Below are 20862 nucleotides of genomic sequence, written 5' to 3'. Positions count from 1 at the left end.
ATCCTGCCTAGGCCTTTTATCAGGAGGGGGATGGGTACCCCTGATCAGAGTAATTAAGTCTTCGGCCATTTTGAGCATCTGCTTTTTAGGCATGGAGGCCTGTCCAGGTGAATGCTGTACTTGCTTTTTTGTCTTTAATGTTGCTTTAGACTTGGCTGTAGATGCAATGGTAAGCTGTGAAGGTCTGAAAACACCCTCAGAAGCCAAAGCCTGCTCAGCGGCTCCGGACCCATCTGAAGGGTTAGTCTCCGTAGGCCCAACACCTTGAGTATCCAGAGGCCTAGGCAACTCCACGTGGGAGTCGGTCACGGGTGTCAGGGGCTGCAAAAGCGCCTCACTGAGAACTGGCGACTGGCCTAGAAGAGGTTTCGTCGTCAGTTTTGGGCCTCAGATGCCTGTCCTTATCCTTATCTTTGCGTTTTTTGTGAATTCCGGTCGTCGGTTGCTCCGACAGCATGGTATAATTAAACCTTCGGCCAAAATAATGGCGTGCAAAATCAAACCAACGTTTAATAGTGCGTTTGTTAAATCTAGCACAAAACCGACAACTAGCGACATCGTGATCTGGGCCTAGGCATGGAATACAGTAAGAATGAAAATCCTTATGAGGTATTTGCTTCCCACAAGAAATACAATTATTAACTTTTACTGACATCGGTCTGAGGCAAGAAAAAGTTTCCCCAACGGGGTACTTAGCTTTATTGAAGGCTTCGGATCTGAAATTGAATTTGAAATCTCAGGAGTCGGCCAACCGGCACTTGCAAACTGCTTTTGCTTCGGGCACCGCGTGGCAAGAAAGACTGAAGAAAATGGCGTTGGCTGCATCTTATATACCCCTAGCGCACTGACGTCAGGGAAGAAGCGATAGCAACTGACGCCGGACCAAGACTTTGGAACTCTGGCTGACTGTCGGACCGCCTGACGCCAGGATAACCCAAGTGTAATGACTGCAGCAGTGAAACACGATGAATATCAAACCACCCAGTGCTAAGGATCAATGGTGAGTGTGTGGAGAGGGTTAACAGTATGAAATTCCTGGGTGTACACATAGAGGATCTCTCATGGTCAGGATGCATCAGCCAATTGGTCAAGAAAGCACACCAACATCTCCACTTTTTAAGAAGGCTGAATATAAGCTAAGCTTCCTCCTCATATTCTCTCCAACTTCTATACAGGTGCAACAGACAGCATCCTCACCTGCGACTTCACAGTGTGGTTTGGAAGCTGCAGAGTTACAGAAAGGAAGGTGCTACAGATAGTGATGAGGGTTGCAGAGAAGCTAACAGGTTCCACTCTTCCATTGATACAACACCTTTACTCTGCAAAAAGCATCCAAAAAGGCCACCAAAGTAATACAGGACTATGTGAGGAAAGCACTTTGAGCGGATACAGATTTCCCAAACCCCTCAGGGGGGTGCCAACAAAAAGGAAAAGTTACAAGAAACCAAGTCAAAAGGAGTTAAAATCATAGCTATGAAGGGTACAGCAAGAACTGGCCAAAAGCTGTCAAAATATTCAGGTAAAAAACAGAAAAATACAAAGGTGAAGCACTTAGCTTTAGCACCGAGTTACGACCACGTCTGAACACTATGGAAACAAACGAGATCTGAGGAAACTTCACAACAAGGTGCATTATGGAAGAAAAAGATTTAAAGGTGTTTGAGACTGGAGCTGTACTTTTGCTGGGTCAGATCCGACAAATGGATCGAGGATCTAACAGTCAGACTGGATAGATGAGATTAATAAAAACTCTAGTTTAAGCCTTAGGCTACTTTTGCTGGGTCAAATCCAACAAATGGATCAAGGATCTAACAGTCAGACTGGATAGATGAGATTAATAAAAACTCTAGCTTAAGCCTTAGGCATGCACAGCACTATCATGAAGTCCAGTTACTTTGAGTATCTTTTTCTTCAAAAGACACCTAAAAAATGGAATCCTAGCTCAGCAAATCCTTACTTGTTACAAAAAATAAAATAAATAAATAAAAGTTTAAAACCATACATAAACAAATGAAATGCAGAAAAAAATAATAACTAAAGCTCTACTTACATTTTGTACATTAACACTTAAGTACAGCACTGTCAGTTATTATTATTAAATAAAAAAAACATATTAAAAAGGTGGAACTAATAACAAAACATACCATTTGCACTTCCAGCCTCCCTTTGGGACAGTCTGTAATGGTGGATCCAGACAGTAAGTGTGGTAACTAATATCGCAGTCATCGCAAAGCAGCAGTCGTGCAGGATCTGTGGCATTCCCACAGGCTTCACACACTGTGCACTCCAGGCAGCGCCATCCTTTGCTAAGTATAACCTTAGTAATCTGAAGAAAAGAATGACAAACATGCATAGTATGTGTTCAGTGATTTGATAATTCAAATAAACTACCTACATATACATTAATACCCAGACAGCTTCCTCTTTTACACTGAATACTCCAATTATTCACTGAAACAGAACCATTTCTGAGAAAAAAAACTGTGGAACATCTAAAACAAAAAAATATTTCAAAAGAGTATTTTGCAGCAGGCTTGAGAACTAAATTGTCAAACAAACATTATGATCTCTCTAATTCAAAAAGTTTACTTGTCAGTACCAACTAAGTCACCATCACTACCCATGCTATACTTTACAAATATTTGCAAAAGTAAAGTGTGAACTTCACTTCAGATCCTTCAACTCCAACTCTAAAACAAGCAGCTCTCTCCCCGCAAAGAAAACAGAGGAGGAAAGTACAGTTATGTAGGTAACTCACCATAATGGCAAATGTTAAGGCAGACTATTGCTGCACTACTCCTTACAAATGGGACTTATCCCTTAGGATGCCCACACTTCTGACCAGTCTACGAAAATCAGGTTCCTTCCTTCATATACATTTTATATATATATATATATATATATATATATATATATATATATATATATACATTTTATATATATATATATATATATATATATATATCTATAAATATATATATATATAAATATATATATATATTCCTTTAACATAAGCTAACTTGCTAGTATGACGGATATACGGGGACACAAAAAAATCACAAAGTACTGTTGCTCAAGTCCTGCTCACCTTTAAACAGTAGATGACCAAATGCCTTACTGCATCGGGGGCATTTTGGGTTAGCTGCCAAGGTAACCCAGTACAGCCTAGATTTCAAAAGCTCAGAATCCCCCCCCCCTTCCTGTGAAACCTGATTGTCTGAGCATATCCTGAGAGGGAAATCTTTAACTGTCACAAGAAGTGAGTGATCAAGCTTTTTTACTCCCAGAAAGAAAAAGCGGAAAATAAATGAACCAAAACTATCTAGCAAATGTAAATTCATAGCTAATCACAATACCACATAAAAAAATAAATCAAACAGATTGAAATCCACATCAGCTGTACACAGTATGGGGATGGCGGATGGGTGCTATCACGCAGTGAGAAATTCGTACATTTCCTGTTACAGGTAAGTGGGACTTCAGCAACTGTACTATGTTCATCATTTCCACTGACTTAAATGGCATTTTGTATAGACTCCCAAAGCTTTCCCTACCTGGGAGATGGAAGGATAAGGATCCAAGAGCCCCTGAAGAATGCTACTAGAAAAGCCTGTGTAGACTTTTGAAATGAATCCAGTTTGTAGTGCTTTGTGAAGGTATGAACAAAGGACCAGTTTGCTGCCACTATAATGCTTCTGGAGTCCATCCCTTTCCAATATGCCATCAAACAGTATAAGGCCCTAGTTGACTGAAACTTAACCTTGCCTGAAGTAGATTTACCATGGTGGGAGTAACAGAAAATAATATCAGAAAACAACCACTGTGCATTAGTTTAGAGACAGGATGAGCTTTCTTAGCCTCCATGTAGGTGACAAACACTGTGAAGTCGCAGGTGAGGATGCTGTCTGTTGCATCTGTATAGAAGCTGGAGAGAATATGAGGAGGAAGCTTAGCTTATTTTCAGCCTTCTTAAAAAGTGGAAATGTTGCTGGGAATGTTTTATCATTAACATAATATGCTGCATGTGGAATTGCTATAAGTTTAATACAGCACCGAGTATAACCCAGTAATACAACCTGTTTATAAAGATATTTCTAGACCAAACTAAGGTCTAACTGCATTTTATTCTGGTTACAAGCTCATGCTGCAAAAACATAGCTGATATACTGATTACAGCTCCACGGAGCTGCTATATACCATATTCTCTCTACCTGATGTGCATGTGAAAAGCCTGCTTGTCTGCTGGCTAGACCTAAATGTCTGATAGATTCTCACTCCATATGTGTGTTTTATTTTTAGGTAGACCCCCTCTAAATAACTTACAACAGATCCTCCTATCTGAAAGAAGATATCCAGAAAACTGTGCCCTCAATCCTCTACCTGGTGTCCACTCCACCTTTGTTTAAAGTTAAGACCTTAAGACTGTATTTATATAATATAATCTGTATATTGCTGTCCTGGGTCTAAAGGCACCTCCAGTCTTGTCCCCCATAAGTATCTGGCTCCATCTAATTCTCTTAATCAAATTTGTTGCCCCTAGCATATTATAAAAGCATTAATTAACCTACACTACACTCTGTAAATTGCACTTTTTCACTGCTCTCCCTCACTTAGCCCTGAATATTGCATTCATATCCCCACCCTGTAGCTAATAAATCACCTTGCCAGAGTGCAAAACACTTCCTAAACACAGTCCATATCCTAGTCTCTAACATAGGTTAAATAACATAACATATTCTAACCTATATAACAATTCAGTTACAAACTTCAGCTTAAAATCTAGTCTAATAATACAAACATTACACTAATTACGTACCATAGCCTAGGGAACCACTTGCAGTCAGTGTAAGCACTGCTCTGCTTGCCCTCGCGCTGTGCTCGGGCTCACTTTGCACGCCTCCCTGCCAATTCCCACTTGCCCCAACTACCTACAAATTTATAGGTACTTAACCACACCCCTACTTATTATACCCTATCAGCCTTACCGCCTTACTCTTTCCACCCTGCCTTGACACCCTATCAGCTATCTACTATCATTCTTTCGCCACCCACTTCCACTATCATTCTTTCTCCACCCTCTTTACTACCCCTATACTGATCATCTGATCTTCTTCTGTTGTTTTACTAAACAACAGATACGAACCACTTTACTCCTTTCTATTACTATGTTATGCTACTCTTTACTACCCATTCTGCTAGTCCCTTATGTACTTACTTTGTATGAAAACCAACAGTTTAATGAGTATCAGTTCCCTGCAGGCCACACTATACCCCTAGCTGTAGAACATTCCACCTTTTGCCATACTATTAACAAATGGCAATACTCAACAACATTCTCACTCCCACAGCATGCTAACTCTCTGTACATTAGCACTAAATCCAAACAATACCACAAACTACTGCACAAACTCCTGAGGTTCATCACCAAGTATTGACTTAGTCTTATACTCAGTGGTGACATACACCATAACCCTGGCCCATCTACCCCTGATACACCCCCCCCCCCTCTGCATGCAACCTAAGCCACAAAGATATAATCAGCAGACCAACTAACTCTCTCCTCGTCTGTCATCTCAACATTAGGAGCATTAATAATAAGGCACATGAATTGCATGCCATCCTACTCCCCTGAGATTCTCTATCTGAGACCTGGTTAAAACCTTCCACTACTGACAATGAAGTGTTACCACCTGGGTATAATATACACTGGCTGGATGGTGCGTCCAGGAAGGGGGGGGGGGGGGGTAGCTATACTCTATAAATCTGAGTTGAATGTGACCACAGATGTTATTCAACCACCTCAGATAAATGTGAAATTCTTGCCACTAGATTGCAACTTAACAAAAATAAAAGCATTAACATCATCTGTATGTATATTCCCCCAGGTAATAATGTAGCCACACTTGAAGACACCCTTTATTGGCTATCATGTCACTACCCCCAAGAAACCCTAATCCTAGGAGACTTTAACATAGACTGGGGTTCCTGTTCCACAGAATCCCCTTCTACCCATATCAACCTGCATGCATTTGCTCAAACCATAACCACCCCCACTAGGCTAAGTAAACTCAACCAAAAAGAAAGCATACTTGACTGGGTACTTGTAAATAGTAACCCCCAAATGTACATTGCTGGCACCCTCTCCGATGACCTAAGTGACCACCTCCTCACTTACATAGTCAAGAAAAGAGCCATTAATCCACAACAACCCTTACTCAGAAAAGTCAGAAACAAAAGTGACTTTAACCCTGACAAATTCCGACTGGAACTTAGCTCCTGTAACTGGTCTATGCTAAAGCATCTCCCCTTAGAGGAGGCAGTTGCCTACTTTAACAATAAATTTCTTGAAATTCTAGATCTACATGCACCGTTCCACTCTAAGCGAACAAAATAAACTGCACCTTGGCTCTCTAAAGAGTCTAGACTAAAGATTACCAGCAGAAATAAACTATGGGCTGTATGGCGCTCCACTAAAGACCCCCATGATCATGTTAAATACAGGCATGCTAGGAATGAAACTAAAAAATATATTTTACAAGACAAGAAACAATACTATTGCAATTTACAGACAGCTAACCAGAACAATCCTCAGAAGTACTGGGCTGGGCTGAACAATCTACTTCATCCTGGAAAAACATCTACACCTACCCCCGCTGCCGCTAGTGATAAATCCCCAGAGGAGGTCTCAGACAGTTTTAACTATTTCTTTATCGAAACAATTCAAGCCCTAGCTACCCAATTACCTCCTAGCTCCCCAGGCACTGACATTACTACTTCTAAAAACCGACTCTCGTTTAGCTTCCAACCAGTGTCCACATCACTTATCCGTAACCTGATCAAGAAACTAAAACTCACCACACTCTCCGCTGACCAACTCCCCGCCAAGTACCTGCAAAAATCAGCTGATGCCATTGCCTATCCAGTTTCAATACTAATCAATTGTACCATATCAGATGCCAAGATCCCCACCATATGGAAAACGTACTACATAAAGGAGGTTCTTCCACTGAATTCTCCAATTATAGACCCATAGCTATACTTTCACCACTTGCAAAGATTATGGAAAAGTGTATACACAAACAATTCCTGCACCACCTAATCCAAATCACCTCATGGCTGATAGCCAGTATGGTTTTCAGCCACACCATAGTACAACCTCAGCCCTAATGGCTTTTACCAATACTATAAACAACAACCATAACAATAATCACATATCCTCTGCCCTCTTTTTGGATCTTTCTAAGGCATTTGATATGGTCGATCACCATCTTCTGTTTCACACCCTGCAAACTTTCTGTCTAGATTTTAAAGCCCTTCTTTGGTTTACATCCTACCTTAATGGGAGACAACAGGCAGTCTTATGGCAGAACAAGCTCTCTAGTCTATTGCCGAACACCCTTGGAGTACCACAAGGCTCGATATCAGGTCCCCTACTGTTTTTCATCTTTATTAATGACTTGCCTACTATCATACCAAACGTCAGCTGTATCCAATACGCTGACGACTCCACTCTGATCTGCTCAGCTACATCTCCCACAGAATTGTGGGCTGCTACCCAGTCCACCTTTTATACCATAGAAAATTGGCTCTCTAAGCATCGATTATTACTCAATCGCAAAAAAACTAAAATGCTGTTATTCTCACCAACTCAAAAATCTGCTCCTCTCTCCTTCAACATAAATGCAGAAGATGGGACAATTATTCCCCCCGACCCCTATACAAAACTACAAGGCGTCATTATTGACAATAACCTAAAATTTGAACTAGATGTAAATCAAACAATCAGGAACATCAATAAAAAACTTGGGTCAATCTATAGAATTAAAGCCTTACATTACCCCTCCAGCTAAGATGGCCATAGCTCGCTCCCACCTACGTTCAACACTTTTATATGCCTCCCCCCTTCTCTCCAATCTAAACAAATCTGCACTCAATAGACTCTCAACCTGTTATAATCACATTGCCAGGTTTGCCACAGGCCTGCCTTTTAGAACCCACCACTGCATCAACCTCAAACAGCTTGGGTGGCTAGAAAGTACAGTTTTGTACCTACCATAAATGTAGATGTTCGAGTGCTAATACAGCTGCAGTAATCACAGATGGGTTCTCTGCCGTCAGGCGGTCCCTCGGTCGGCCGAATTCCAAAGTCTTGGTCCGGCGTCGGTTGTCGTCGCTTTTTCTTCTGACGTCAGTGAGGCCAGAGTATATAAGACACAGCCGACGCCATGTTCTTCAGTCTTTCTTGCCCCAGATGTCAGGTGCCCCCAAAAGGAAGGCAATACCTAAATAGTGCTTATATGCATATACAAGCAATGCAATATAATCCAAAATCAGTAGTAGCAAGCAAATAAAACATAGCCGGATAACCCAGTCAGGTAGTATGAAGAGGTTGCTAGGCCTCATGCCTTTACCAAGAGGGGAAGGAGGGAGGGAAACCTGTACTGCAGCTGTATTAGCACTCGAACATCTACATTTATGGTAGGTACAAAACTGTACTATGTTCATCGTGCATACAGCTGCAGTAATCACAGATGGGTAGAATCCCAAAGCTATGCACTGGGTGGTAGGTACTAGGAGGAACTGGGTCGAGCCAGAATGCCCTACAAAACAGCAGTGGCAAAGCCTGCTCTTGTTCTGGAATATAAAGGCAGATGGTAGTATTTTGTGAAGGTATGTACAGAACTCCAGGTGGCTGCCTCCAAAATATCTTTGGTAGGAACTCCTCTGAGGAAGGCTGTAGAGGTAGCTGTGGCCCTGGTGGAGTGTGATCTGATACCTGCAGGAACAGATTTCCCATGATAGGAGTAACAAAACCGTATGCAGTGGCCTATCCACTTTGAAATAGTCTGTTTTGTAACTGGCTTCCCTTGAGCCCCTACAGCATAGGACACAGAGTTGTTCTGATTTCCTGAAGGACTTTGTTCTGTCCAAATAATAACGAAGCTGCCTATGGATGTCTAAGGAGTGTAGCAGCCTTTCCCCTTTGTTTTGAGGATTGGGGTAAAAGGTGGGTAGGTGTATGGCTTGATTTAAAGCTACCCTGGATACCACTTTAGGCATAAATGATGGGTTGGTACGAAGGGAAACCCTGTCCTGATGGAAAATGAGAAAGGGCTGCACCGCCATGAGGGCCTGAAGTTCAGAAACCCTACGAGCTGAAGTGATGGCCAGAAGGAAGGCTGTCTTCCAGGACAAATATTGCAAATCTGTTGAGGCAGCTGGTTCAAAAGGAGGCAATGTTAATTTTTCTAGTATGTAATTAAGATCCCAGGCTGGTATTGGTTGTTTCCTTGGTGGTCTTATATTCTTAGCCCCTCGGAGGAACTGTCGTAAGAGTGGGTGAGAAAATAAAGGAGGATCTGTGTTGAATTCTGCAGAGATGGCTGAGGCATGGATTTTTATGGAAGAAAAAGAAAGTCCACTGTTCAATAGCTCCGCTAGGTACTGTAATACCGGAGGCAAGTTCAGTTTTCTATGGTCCTGGCCTTTTTTCTCATTCCAAGAGCAAAACCGCTTCCATTTTGCGGAGTAAGCTTTTCTAGTAGCTGGCCTTCTGGCCTCCAAAATGACATCCTGTACCTCCTTGGAGAGTAGGTTCTGTTATGGTGTTAAGGAATTTTGCATGCAGCGAGATTGAGTGTTTTCAGCTGACTGTGAAGAGTTTTGTAGCTGTGCTGATTCAGCAGAAGAGGCATTAGAGGCAGGGACCAGGGAGGAGTATGTGTTAGGCTCCTCAGGAGTGGGTACCAGTGTTGCCTTGGCCAATCTGGAGCAATCAGTATCATCTTCGGTTTGTCTGTTCTTGCTTTCAAAAGCACCTTGGGCAGAAGAGGCAGAGGTGGGAATGCGTAAACTGTCCATGCTGTCCAACTGAATGAAAGGGCGTCCACTCTCCAGGCCTTTGGGTGAAAGGTCTTTGAACAAAACTTTTCCAATTGATGATTCCTGTGGGAGGCAAAAAGATCTATGTCTGGCCTCCCCCATGCTTGGATTATTTCTGCAAACACCTGAGGATGTAACTTCCATTCGTGTGGATCTGTCATTTTTCTGCTTAGATTGTCTGCCAGTGTGTTTTCCAATCCTGGCAAGTACTGTGCTTGAAGTTCGATTTGTCTTTCCACAGCCAAGTTCCAAAGAGTCATGGCTAGTCTGCACAAGGGGTATGAATGTGTTCCTCCTTGTTTGTTTCTGTACCACATTACCGTGGTGTTGTCTGTTCTTATCAGTAATTGTCCTGGATGCAGGAAGTCCTTGAAAGCTGTAATTGCATTTATTACTGCTAGCATTTCTTTTTGATTGATGTGAAGGTGCTTTTCTTTTTGGGACCATTTGCCCTGAATGCACCTGTTCGTCATGTGCGCCCCCCAGGCGTAGTCTGAGGCGTCTGTGGTTATGACTTGTTTTGCTTGAGGCTTGCAGAATGGGAGGCCTTTGTTTGCTTGACATGCTTGGGCCCACCATAGAAATTCCTTTTGCAAACATGGAATTATTGGTATTATTGTTTCCAAACTGTGACTGTGTTGAGACCATAGGTTTTTTAGGTACCATTGAAGTTTCCTCATATGCAGCTTTGCAAATGGGGTTAATAGAATGCAAGATGCCATGAATCCCAGAGCCTGCAGGATTTTCCTTGCAGTAAGCCTGGTACTTTTTGCTAGTATTTTGAAGTACTGAGACAGTTGCCCTTGTTTTTCTGGTGTAAGGTAGGCCATCTGGGTGTTTGTGTCCAAGTTGGCACCCAGGAAAGTTATTTTCTGGGATGGTGTTAGCCTTGATTTCTCTTTGTTGATTGTATATCCCAGAGAAAGCAGTAACCGTGTCACATATGCCAGATGTTCCAGAAGTATGTTCTTGCTGACGGCTTGGATCAGGGAGTCGTCCAGATAAGGATAAATTTGTATCCCTTGAAGTCTGCAGTAGGCAATCACTGATGCCAGGCACTTTGTGAATACTCTGGGCGCAGTAGATAAGCCAAAGGGCAATGCAGAGAATTGATAGTGGATTGAACCTGCAAGAAATCTGAGGTATCTTCTGCAGCTTTGTCTGATTGGGACATGCAGGTATGCCTCCTTGAGGTCCAATGTTACCAGCCAGAACTCCTTGCCCAGCATGGGAAGAAGCTGCTGTAATGTGAGCATCTTGAATTTTGGTACGATTAGAAATGTGTTTAGGGTGGATAAGTCCAAAATGGGTCTCCAGTCGGTTCCTTTCCTTGGTACCAGGAAAAGTCTTGAATAAAAACCTTGACCTTGTTGGTGAGTAGGTACCTCTTGAATAGCTTGCATGCTTATGAGCTTTGAAATTTGCAGTTGTGCCTCTGCCCTTTGATTTTGTGGCAGGTTTGGCATGCCTCTCATTTTGGAAGAGTGTGAAATTGAAATTTGTAGCCTCTGTTTATAATGTCCAGGATCCATTTGTCTGTTGTGACAATATGCCAATTGCTTGCAAATAGTGCTAGTTTTCCTCCCAAAGGTGCTGCCAGCTGAGACATGCTTGGCATGGAAATGAGGGAGTCATTGGGTTTGCTTCCTGTATTGTTGTGCACTGTCTTCGCCACCTCTTGGTGCTGGAGTTTGCCATTGTCGGCCTCTATATGATCCTTGTGATTGCCCTCTGCCCCTTGTGCGTCTGTATCTACCTCTTTGGGGCTTGTCAGTGGCTGGAAAGGACCAGTTTTTTGAAGGCCAATTTCTGCTAAAACGTGGTGGTTGGACCTGTAAGAAGGCTTTGACAGTTTGCATAGATTTGGCTTTTTCTTCCATTTTCCGTAGTATCTCCTCAGCATTAGTACCAAACAGCACATCCTTTTGTAAAGGAGCATCTAGAAGTTTAGCTTTCACATGATCTGGTAAATTATGTTCCCTAAGCCAGGCGTGTCTGCGAATGACTGATCCTGTAGCTGCCGCTCTACTTGAGGCCTCTAGGGCATCATAACCACATTGTAAGGTGCGTTTACCCACTTGTTCTGCACTATGCATCATATCCTGTAACTCCTTTAAATCTTGTTGTTCAGGTTGAGACATTTTGTTCCTCAATTGTGATAACAGGAACTGTTGATATTTAAGCATATGAAACTGACAATTTAAAGCCCTCATGGCTAGGGTGGCCGAGGTATAAACCTTTTTCCCCCACCTTTCCAAAGATCTTGATTCCCTTTCTGCAGGAAGTGGATTTTTGGCAGTGGAGGCCTTCAATCCCTTGGGGCCTTGTGAAATGGTTTCAGGGTCAGCATTATGGCTTTTGAAGAGAAATTGGTGAGAGCTGGGTACTCTGTAATACCCATCAGGTTTGACTGGTGCAGGAGGCAGAGAATCCGGGTTAAGACAAGCCTCCGAATAGACATCATCCAGTACGTCCAAAACAGGGGGTATAGCCAGAGGTCTATGTTGAGGTAACAAAAGAAATTCCCTAAGTCTTTTCTTGGAATCTGAAAAGTCCTGGCCTTCCCAATGGAAGTGTTCCCTCAAGGTGTGTAAGGTTTCCCCAAAGGAAAAATCCTCAGGAGGGGATACAGAGGGAATGGACTGTTCTGCATCCGAATCCTCAAAAGGAGAGTAAGAGTGTTCCTCTGCATCAGAATGTTCTGATAAAATGGATCCCTGATCAGAAGAGGGAGAATCTTCCTCCACTCTGGGTCTCTTGTCTGGAGGGGGTTGAGAACCTCTGATAAGAGTAATTAAATCCTCAGCCTTTCCAAGCATCTGTTTTTTAGGCATGGGACCTGGAGATGGGCCCTGTACAACAGGCCTCAAGGGCTGCCTGGCTGCTTTGGATTTAGTAAAGGCCTTAATTGAAAAGGAAGATGAGGGCCTAAATACACCATGGGTGGAGGTGGACCTGTCCACATTAGTAGGCTCAACATTAGCAGAGGCTTCGGTTGTAGTCTGGGAAAGGGCCGAGGACCCAACGGTCTCGGGTACAGAGGACACAGCCAAAGAAGTGTCGTCGGTAGTCAGGGACTGCAAAGGTGTCTCGCTGAGAACCGGACCACGTGTAGCCTGTTTTGGCGTGGTGTCGGCGGGGACCGCGGGCCTCGCGTGTCAGTCCTTTTCCTTGCGTTTTTTGGTCAAAACGGTAGTCGGAGTGTCCGACGACATTTTATAATCAAAAGCTTTACCAAAGTAGTGCTGGGCGAACTCCGCCCGACGCTTAATAGTGCGTTTATTGAAGGTAGCGCAAAAGCGACAGCCCGAGACATCGTGGTCTGGCCCCAAACAAGGTATGCAGCGGGAATGGAAATCCTTATGCGGTATTTGCTTCCCACAAGAAATACAATTATTAACTTTTTCTGACATCGGTCTGAGGCAAGAAAAGTTTCCCCAACGGGGTACTTAGCTTTAATGAAGACTTCGGATTCCAAAATATTCGTAATTCAGGAGCTGGCCGACCGGCACCTGCGAACTGCTTCTGCTTTGGGCACCGCGCGGCAAAAAAGACTGAAGAACATGGCGTCGGCTGTGTCTTATATACTCTGGCCTCACTGACGTCAGAAGAGAAAGCGACGACAACAGACGCCGGACCAAGACTTTGGAATTCGGCCGACCGAGGGACCGCCTGACGGCAGAGAACCCATCTGTGATTACTGCAGCTGTATGCACGATGAACATCTTCTCAGTCTTATCCAATATAACCTGCTGATCATGGCTAACAAAATCCTCTATAACCCAGATAATATACCAGCCCTTAGAAATATTATCACCCCCCCCCAATAACAATCCAAGATTGCTCCGATCCTCAAACAAACTACTAATTCAGACAATCAAAACTAACAATGCAGCTGGTGATGACCTCTTTGCCAACTCTGCAGGCAGAGCCTGGAACTTACTTCCAACTGACATTACGTTGCTCTCCTACTTAGGCCAATTTAAAACTAAACTCAAACATATGGCATTACACTGGCTATGCCTCTGCAACAAGCCTGGCTAAACTCTCAACATGAATGTGAATAATCTTGTTAACCAACTACTGTTAATTCTCTCCTGATTATAAGCAGAGGAATCTTCTAATCTGTGATCTTGTCTATTTCATGTTTACTTATGCATTTTTTGCAATTTTTCATTTATGTAATAATTGTCTTAATAGTTATTTAATGTATTTTTGGAAATGCCATACAGGCAATTATGTCTTATTAGTCAATGTATTGTATACTTTTGGAGCTTATCTCCCTGGGCCTCCGCTGAAAATGGGCATCAATCCAGTCGGAATATCCCAGTCAACAAATGTAAAATAAGTAAATAAATAACTAACACAAATACATAAAAAAGAGGGGTCAAAACCCTTTCAATACCTCTGTTACTGGCTAGGCACCACCTAGAAAAACTCTTCCACCTGTAAACATAAGATTTTCTAATTGCAGGTTTTCTTGCCTCCTTAAATACCTGCTGCACATCCTCAATGAACAAGTGTCTAAAAGGTATCAAAACAGAATACTGTAGGCTGTTAGTTGCAATTGCTCTGTGTTGGGGTGTACCATTTGCCACGATGCTGTGTAAGCAGATTTAGTCTATGAAAAAGCTTATGGTAATTGCCTTTGGGCAATTCCACTAAAAGAGAGAAACAATTTTGTCTGGTCCAAGAGGAGGTTACTAAAATGATTTTCAGTAATTCTTAATAAATCTTTAGAAGTACATTAGGAATCATTGGAAAGGGTGGGAATGCATACAAGAATTTTCCCGGCCATGGGAATGATAAAAGTGTCTGTCATTCAAATGTGGCTGCAAGGATGTCTAACAGAATTTTTTTAAGTTAGCTGATTTGAAAGGAGGTGAACAGATCTACTTGAGGTGTTCCCACCATCTGGATCAAATACTGAAAGACATCTACATGGAACTTCCACTTTTAAGAGTCTGCTCAGGATCTGTTTAGCCTGTCTGCCACTGTGTTTGCTCTAATGGAATGTATGAGGCCTGAAGAATCAGAGAATCCTCTAGAGCCAGCTCCCAAGCCATAATTGCCAGCCAGCAAAAAGGGTATGACTTTGTACCTCTTTGCTTGTTTAGGTACCACATTCATGGTAGTGTTGTCTGTAATCACTAGAAGAGAACTCAGAGTTCATAAGTGTCGAAAGCACTAGACTAGGCTTCTGTCTGGCAATTGGCTTGAGGGTGGCCCACACGTGGTTCAGGAGAAACAGTCACAAGATCACATACAACAGAGGCCAACATGCAACTCAGGTAGACCTCTTCCTAGTAGGGAAAAGGCACTGGAGTAGAATCAGATTGCAAAGTAATCCCCAGTGAAATAGTTCATCCATTGCATAAACCACTGGTTGCCAGAGTCAGTGGCAAGCAGTGATCACAGAAGGCTCCATGGGTAACAGAGACTAAGCTGAACTGTAGGCTGACTACAGATAAAGAACACAAGTTCAAGGACGTACTGAAGGCTCTAGTACATCAGGGAGAAGAGGAAATAGGGTGGAGTTGAAGAAGAATGACAGCACCTCAAAAAGTACAGTTGTGTACCTACCATAAATGTAGATGTTCGAGTGTATTCACTGTTGCAGTCATTACAATTGGGTTATCCTGCTGGCAGGCTACCTGCAGTCGGCCCGAGTTCCAAAGTCTAGGTCCAACGTCGGTTGCTGTCGCCTCCTCCCTGACGCCAGTGCACCAGGGGTATAAAAGATGCAGCCGAAGCCATTTTCTTTAGTTTTTCTTGCCCTAGATGTCAGGTGTCCCTAAAATGGTAGGCAAAATTATGCCAATAAGCATGCATACACAAAAATCAACTTTTCCTTCATCTACAAGCAAATACACCACATAGGTTGTATAGAATAGAGAAGTACAGCTAAGTCCCAGCAAGGAAAAGGGGGATGGTGGGAGGGTAACCTGGACTGCATCCGTGAATACACTCGAACATCTACATTTATGGTAGGTACACAACTGTACTATGTTCATCGTGTTTCACTGTTGCAGTCATTACAATTGGGTTGAATCCCAAAGCTAAGGTTGGGAGGCTGGTGCTAAATAGGATTAGGAGAGGCTATCAGGCCCTGCAGAACTGCAGTGGCAAAGCCTGCCCTGGATTTAGAGTAGAGAGGTAAGTGATAGTGTTTTGTAAAAGTATGCACTGAACTCCAAGTTGCAGCCTCTAAGATGTTTTTGGTTGGTACTCCTCTGACGAAGGCTGCTGAAGTGGCTACTGCTCTGGTTGAATGTGGCCTAATGCCCTTAGGCACTGATTTGCCATGCTGTGAATAGCAGAAGTGAATTCAGTGGCCTATTCACTTTGAAATAGTCTGTTTCAAGATGGGCTTTCCTTGTGATCCTGCTGCCTATGCTACTAGAGGTTGTTCAGTCTTTCTGAAAGCTTTGGTTCTGTCCAAGTAGAAGCGTAGCTGCCTGTGAATGGCCAAAGAATGCAGAAGTCTCTCACCCTTATTCTGTGTGTGTTGGGTAAAAGGTAGGCAAATGAATTGCTTGGTTAAGGGCCACACTGGACTCTACCTTGGGCATAAATGTAGGGTTTGTCCTTAGAGAAACCCTGTCAGGATGAAAAATGATAAAAGGTTCCACAGCCATGAGTGCCTGTAACTCTGAGACTCGTCTAGCGGAGGTAATTGCTAGGAGTAGAGCTGTTTTCCAGGATAAGAATTTTATATCAGCTGCAGAGGCTGGCTCAAATGGAGGCAGTGTGAGTTTTTCCAAGACATAGTTGAGGTCCCATGCAGGTATTGGTGCTCTCCTGGAGGTCTTATGTTGTTGGCCCTTCTGAGGTACTGCCTTAGTAATGGATGAGAAAAAATAGGTGGTTCTGTATTGTAATGAGCTGAAATGGCAGAGGCATGAATTTTAATTGATGAAAAGGAAAGGCCTTTATCCAGCATCTCAGTCAAGTATTGCAAAATCTGAGGAATATTTGGAACAGTCATGTCAATACCTTGTGCCTGGTTCCAAGCACAGAATCTCTTCCATTTTTCTGCATAAGATTTTCTGGTGCTAGGCCTCCTGGCCTCCAACATAACATCCATCACTGCTATAAAGAGAGGTGTGTCTTGAATGGCTACATTAATCGCCATGCTGCCAGGTTTAAGGTCCTGAGTTGGCTGTGCAGTATCTGACTGTCTTGTTGGGTCAATAAGTGAGGAATTTGAGGTAATGTCCAAGCTGGGCATTAAGACAAGCTCTTTAGGATTGGGTACCAGTGCTGGCGGGGCCAGTCTGGGGCAATCAGTATCATTTTTGGCTTCTATTGTCTGACCTTGAGGAGTACCTTGGGGAGGAGAGGCAGAGGAGGAAAGGCATATACTGTTAGGTTTTTCCAGGTGAAAGATAGAGCATCCACTTTCCATGCTTGCTTGTGATAAGTCCTTGTGCAGAATCTCTGTAGTTGGCAGTTATGAGGGGAGGCAAATAAGTCTATGTCCGGGCATCCCCAGTTCCTTGTTATCATGCTGAAGACTTGTGGATCCAATTTCCACTCGTGGGGATCCATTAGGTTTCTGCTTAGTTCGTCTGCCAGAGTATTTATCCCTCCTGGCAGGAATTGTGCTTGCAGATGTACTTGGTAAGTCAGTGCTGTGTCCCACAAGTTCATGGCTAGTCTGCAGAGGGAATAGGAATGCATGCCCCCCTTCTTGTTTATGTACCACATGACTGTAGTATTGTCCGTCTTTATCAGTAGTTGTCCTGGATGAAGTAGATCCTTGAAGGCTGTCAGGGCATTCTGAACTGCTAGCATCTCTTTTTGATTGATATGTAGAAGCATTCGACTTGCAGACCATGTGCCCTGAATACATCTTCCTGCCATATGGGCCCCTCAGGCATAATCTGATGCATCTGTTGTCAATGTCTGCCTGGCTGTGGGTAAGGTGAATGGCTGTCCCGTGTTGAGGTGACAGGCTTTTGCCCACCATCGAAACTCCTGTTGCAGGCAGGGAATGAGGGTAATTATTGTTTCCAGGCTGTGGCAATGTTGAGTCCAAACACTTTTTAGATAACATTGAAGTTTCCTCATATGCAGTTTTGCATATGGAATTAGTAGTATGCAGGATGCCATGAAGCCCAAAGCCTGCAGAATTTTTCTTGCAGATAACTGGGTCTCTGTTGCCAACATTTTGAAATAAGTAGTCGGATGTCTGTGTTTGCCTGGCGTGAGATAAGCCATCTGGGCAGTTGTATTTAAGCTTGCACCCAGGAAAATTATCTCTTGAGAGGGTACAAGTTTTGATTTATTTTCGTTTACTGTGTACCCTAGACCTGTTAGTAATCTTTTTACAAACGCCAGATGCTGTAGTAGAATGTCCTTGTTCTCTGCTTGAATAAGGCAGTCGTCCAAGTAGGGATATATTTGTATTCCTCTGTCTGCAAAATGCAATTACTGGTGCCAGGCATTTTGTGAAGACCTTGGGCGCAGCAGGTAAGCCAAAGGGCAGTGCAGAGAATTGGTAGTGCATTCAGCCAGCTATAAATCTGAGGTATCTTCTGCATGATTGTCTGATTGGGACATGTAGGTATGCCTCTTTTATTTCTAAAGTCACAAGCCAAGCCTTCTTGCCCGGCATGGGCAGAAGCTGCTGCAGAGTTAACATTTTGGAATATCCAGGAATGTGTTTAGGATAGACAGGGCCAGTAATGGTCTCCAGGCTATGTCCTTTCTGGGTACCAAGAATAACCTTGAGAAAAATCCTTGTCCCTGCTCTTGCTGTGGTACTTGCTGAATGGCTCTCATGTCCATGAGGGATGAAATATGTTTTTGTGCCTGACTGCGTGGCAGGTCTGGCATACCGTTTGGCCTTGGCAGGGTGTGAAAGTGGAAACTGTAGCCTTGAGATACGATATTTAAGACTCATTTGTCCTGGGTGATCATGTGCCAATTTTGAGAGAAAAGTGCTACTTTTCCCCCCAAATGGGCTGCCAGAAGATAAGTGCTTGGTGCTGGCAGGGGGAAGTCATTGAGACTGTTTCCTGTATGGCTGTTATTTTTCCTCTCCACTTTTTGAGGTAGAAGCACCCCATTGTTTAGGCCTGTATGAGCGTTGGGGCTGAGATCTGTCTCTAGGGCATCTGTATCTGCCTCTTTGTGGCCTGTCTGACACTGGAAAGGACCAATTCTTAGAAGGCCAGTTCCTGCTAAATCTGGGTGGCTGAACCTGTAAAAAAATCCTTTACTGTCTGCATAGATTTCGCTTTATCCTCCATTTTCTTTAACACCTCTTCTGCCTTAACACCAAATAAAGTATCATGCTGTAATGGAGCATCCAATAATTTTGCTTTAACATGATCAGGCAGATTCTGTTCCTTTAACCAAGCATGCCTTCGAATGACAGAGCCTGTAACAGCGGCCCTGCAAGATGCCTCCAGTGAATCAAAACCACATTGCAAAGTATGCTTTCCCACTTGTTCAGCTGCATACAATAAATCCTGCATTTCCTTGTTTTCAGAACATTCAGAATTTGTCAGCATTTTCTGTTTTAGCAGTGACATTAAGTATTGCTGATATTTAAGCATATGAAACTGACAATTTAAAGCCCTTACAGCCAAGGTAGCAGAGGTGTAAACTTTTTTCCCCCATCTGTCCAGTGCTCTAGAATACCTATCAGAGGGGACAGGGTTTCTGGGTCAGCAGCAGGGTTTTTATATAGAAATTTATGTGAATCTGGAACCCTGTAGTACCTGTCTGGCTTAACGGGTGCAGGGGGTAAAGAGTCAGGAGACAGACCGGACTCTGAAAATACATCTACAATGTCTAGTACAGGTGGAATAACAAGAGGTCTGTGCTGAGGCAGTAAAAGAAAATCTCTGAGCCTTTTCTTAGATTCTGAGTAATCTTGGCTCTTCCAGTGGAAATGCTCCCTCATGGTGTGCAGGGTTTCCCCAAAAGAATAGTCCTCAGGAGGAGAGGCCGAAGGGATAGATTCTTCAGCATTAGAGTCCTCATAGGGAGGAAGAGAGTATCCCTGTTCTGAAGAGGAGTCAGATGAAATGGAAACCTGATCAGAGGAATCTTATTCAGTGTCTTGCCTAGGCCTTTTATCAGGAGGGGGATGGGAACCCCTGATCAAAGTAATTAGGCCTTCGGCCATTTTTAGCATCTGTTTCTTAAGCATGGAAGTCTGTCCAGGAGAATGCTGTACTTGTTTCTTCGTCTTTAAAGCTGTTTTAGTCTTTGCCTTGGAAGCTGAGGTTGGCTTGATATATAACTGTGTAGGTCTTTAAACACCCTCAGAAGCTGATGTCTGCTCAGCGGCTCCGGACCCATCTGAGGGAATAGTTTCTGAAGGCCCAATACCTTGAGTATCCATAGGCCTAGTTGTCTCCACGTGGGAGTCGGAGGCAGCCTGTGGCTCTGAGGTAGCAGGTGTCAGTGGCTGCGAAAGTGCCTCACTGAGAACCGGCGAACGGCGATTGGCCTAGCGGAGGCTTCGTCGTCGGTTTTGGACCTCGGATGCCTGTCCTTTTCTTTTTCCTTGCACTTTTTATGAACTCCGGTCGTCGGCTGTTCCGATGGCATAATATAGTTAAACCTACGGCCAAAGTAATGAAAGGCAAAATCGTACCGACGCTTAATAGTGCGTTGGTTAAATCTAGCACAAAACCGACAATTAGCAACGTCGTGGTCAGGGCCTAGGCAAGGAATACAGTAAGAATGAAAATCCTTAGGAGGTATTTGCTTCCCACAAGAAATACAATTGTTAACTTTTTCTGACATCAGTCTGGAGCAAGAAAAAAGTTTCCCCAATGGGGTACTTAGCTTTATTGAAGACTTCGGATCTGAAATTCGATTTCGAAAATCTCAGGAGTCGGCCGACCGGCACTTGCGAACTGCTTTTGCTTCGGGCACCATGCGGCAAGAAAGACTGAAGAAAATGGTGTCGGCTGCATCTTATATACCCCTGGCGCACTGACGTCAGGGGAGAGGCGA

The 20862-nt window shown here is 43.4% G+C and overlaps 1 protein-coding gene across 1 annotated transcript in view; it reads right to left on the bottom strand.

Annotated features, from left to right (window-relative positions):
- The window catches only part of KMT2C (lysine methyltransferase 2C), a gene marked incomplete in the record, with an annotated part of 4117755 nt that overhangs the window by 2261276 nt on the left and 1835617 nt on the right, over window positions 1-20862 (bottom strand). The window contains 1 exon segment of the mRNA XM_044066891.1: window positions 2145-2326. Within this exon segment, the coding sequence (XP_043922826.1) occupies window positions 2145-2326 (182 nt within the window).

Source organism: Protopterus annectens, chromosome 3.part1 (assembly GCF_019279795.1).
Source record: "Protopterus annectens isolate FY-2018-M chromosome 3.part1, PAN1.0, whole genome shotgun sequence".
In the NCBI taxonomy this organism is placed as follows: domain Eukaryota; kingdom Metazoa; phylum Chordata; order Ceratodontiformes; family Protopteridae; genus Protopterus; species Protopterus annectens.
The sequence above is the reverse complement of the archived record's forward strand: the minus strand, read 5'-3'. Positions and strand labels throughout refer to the sequence as shown.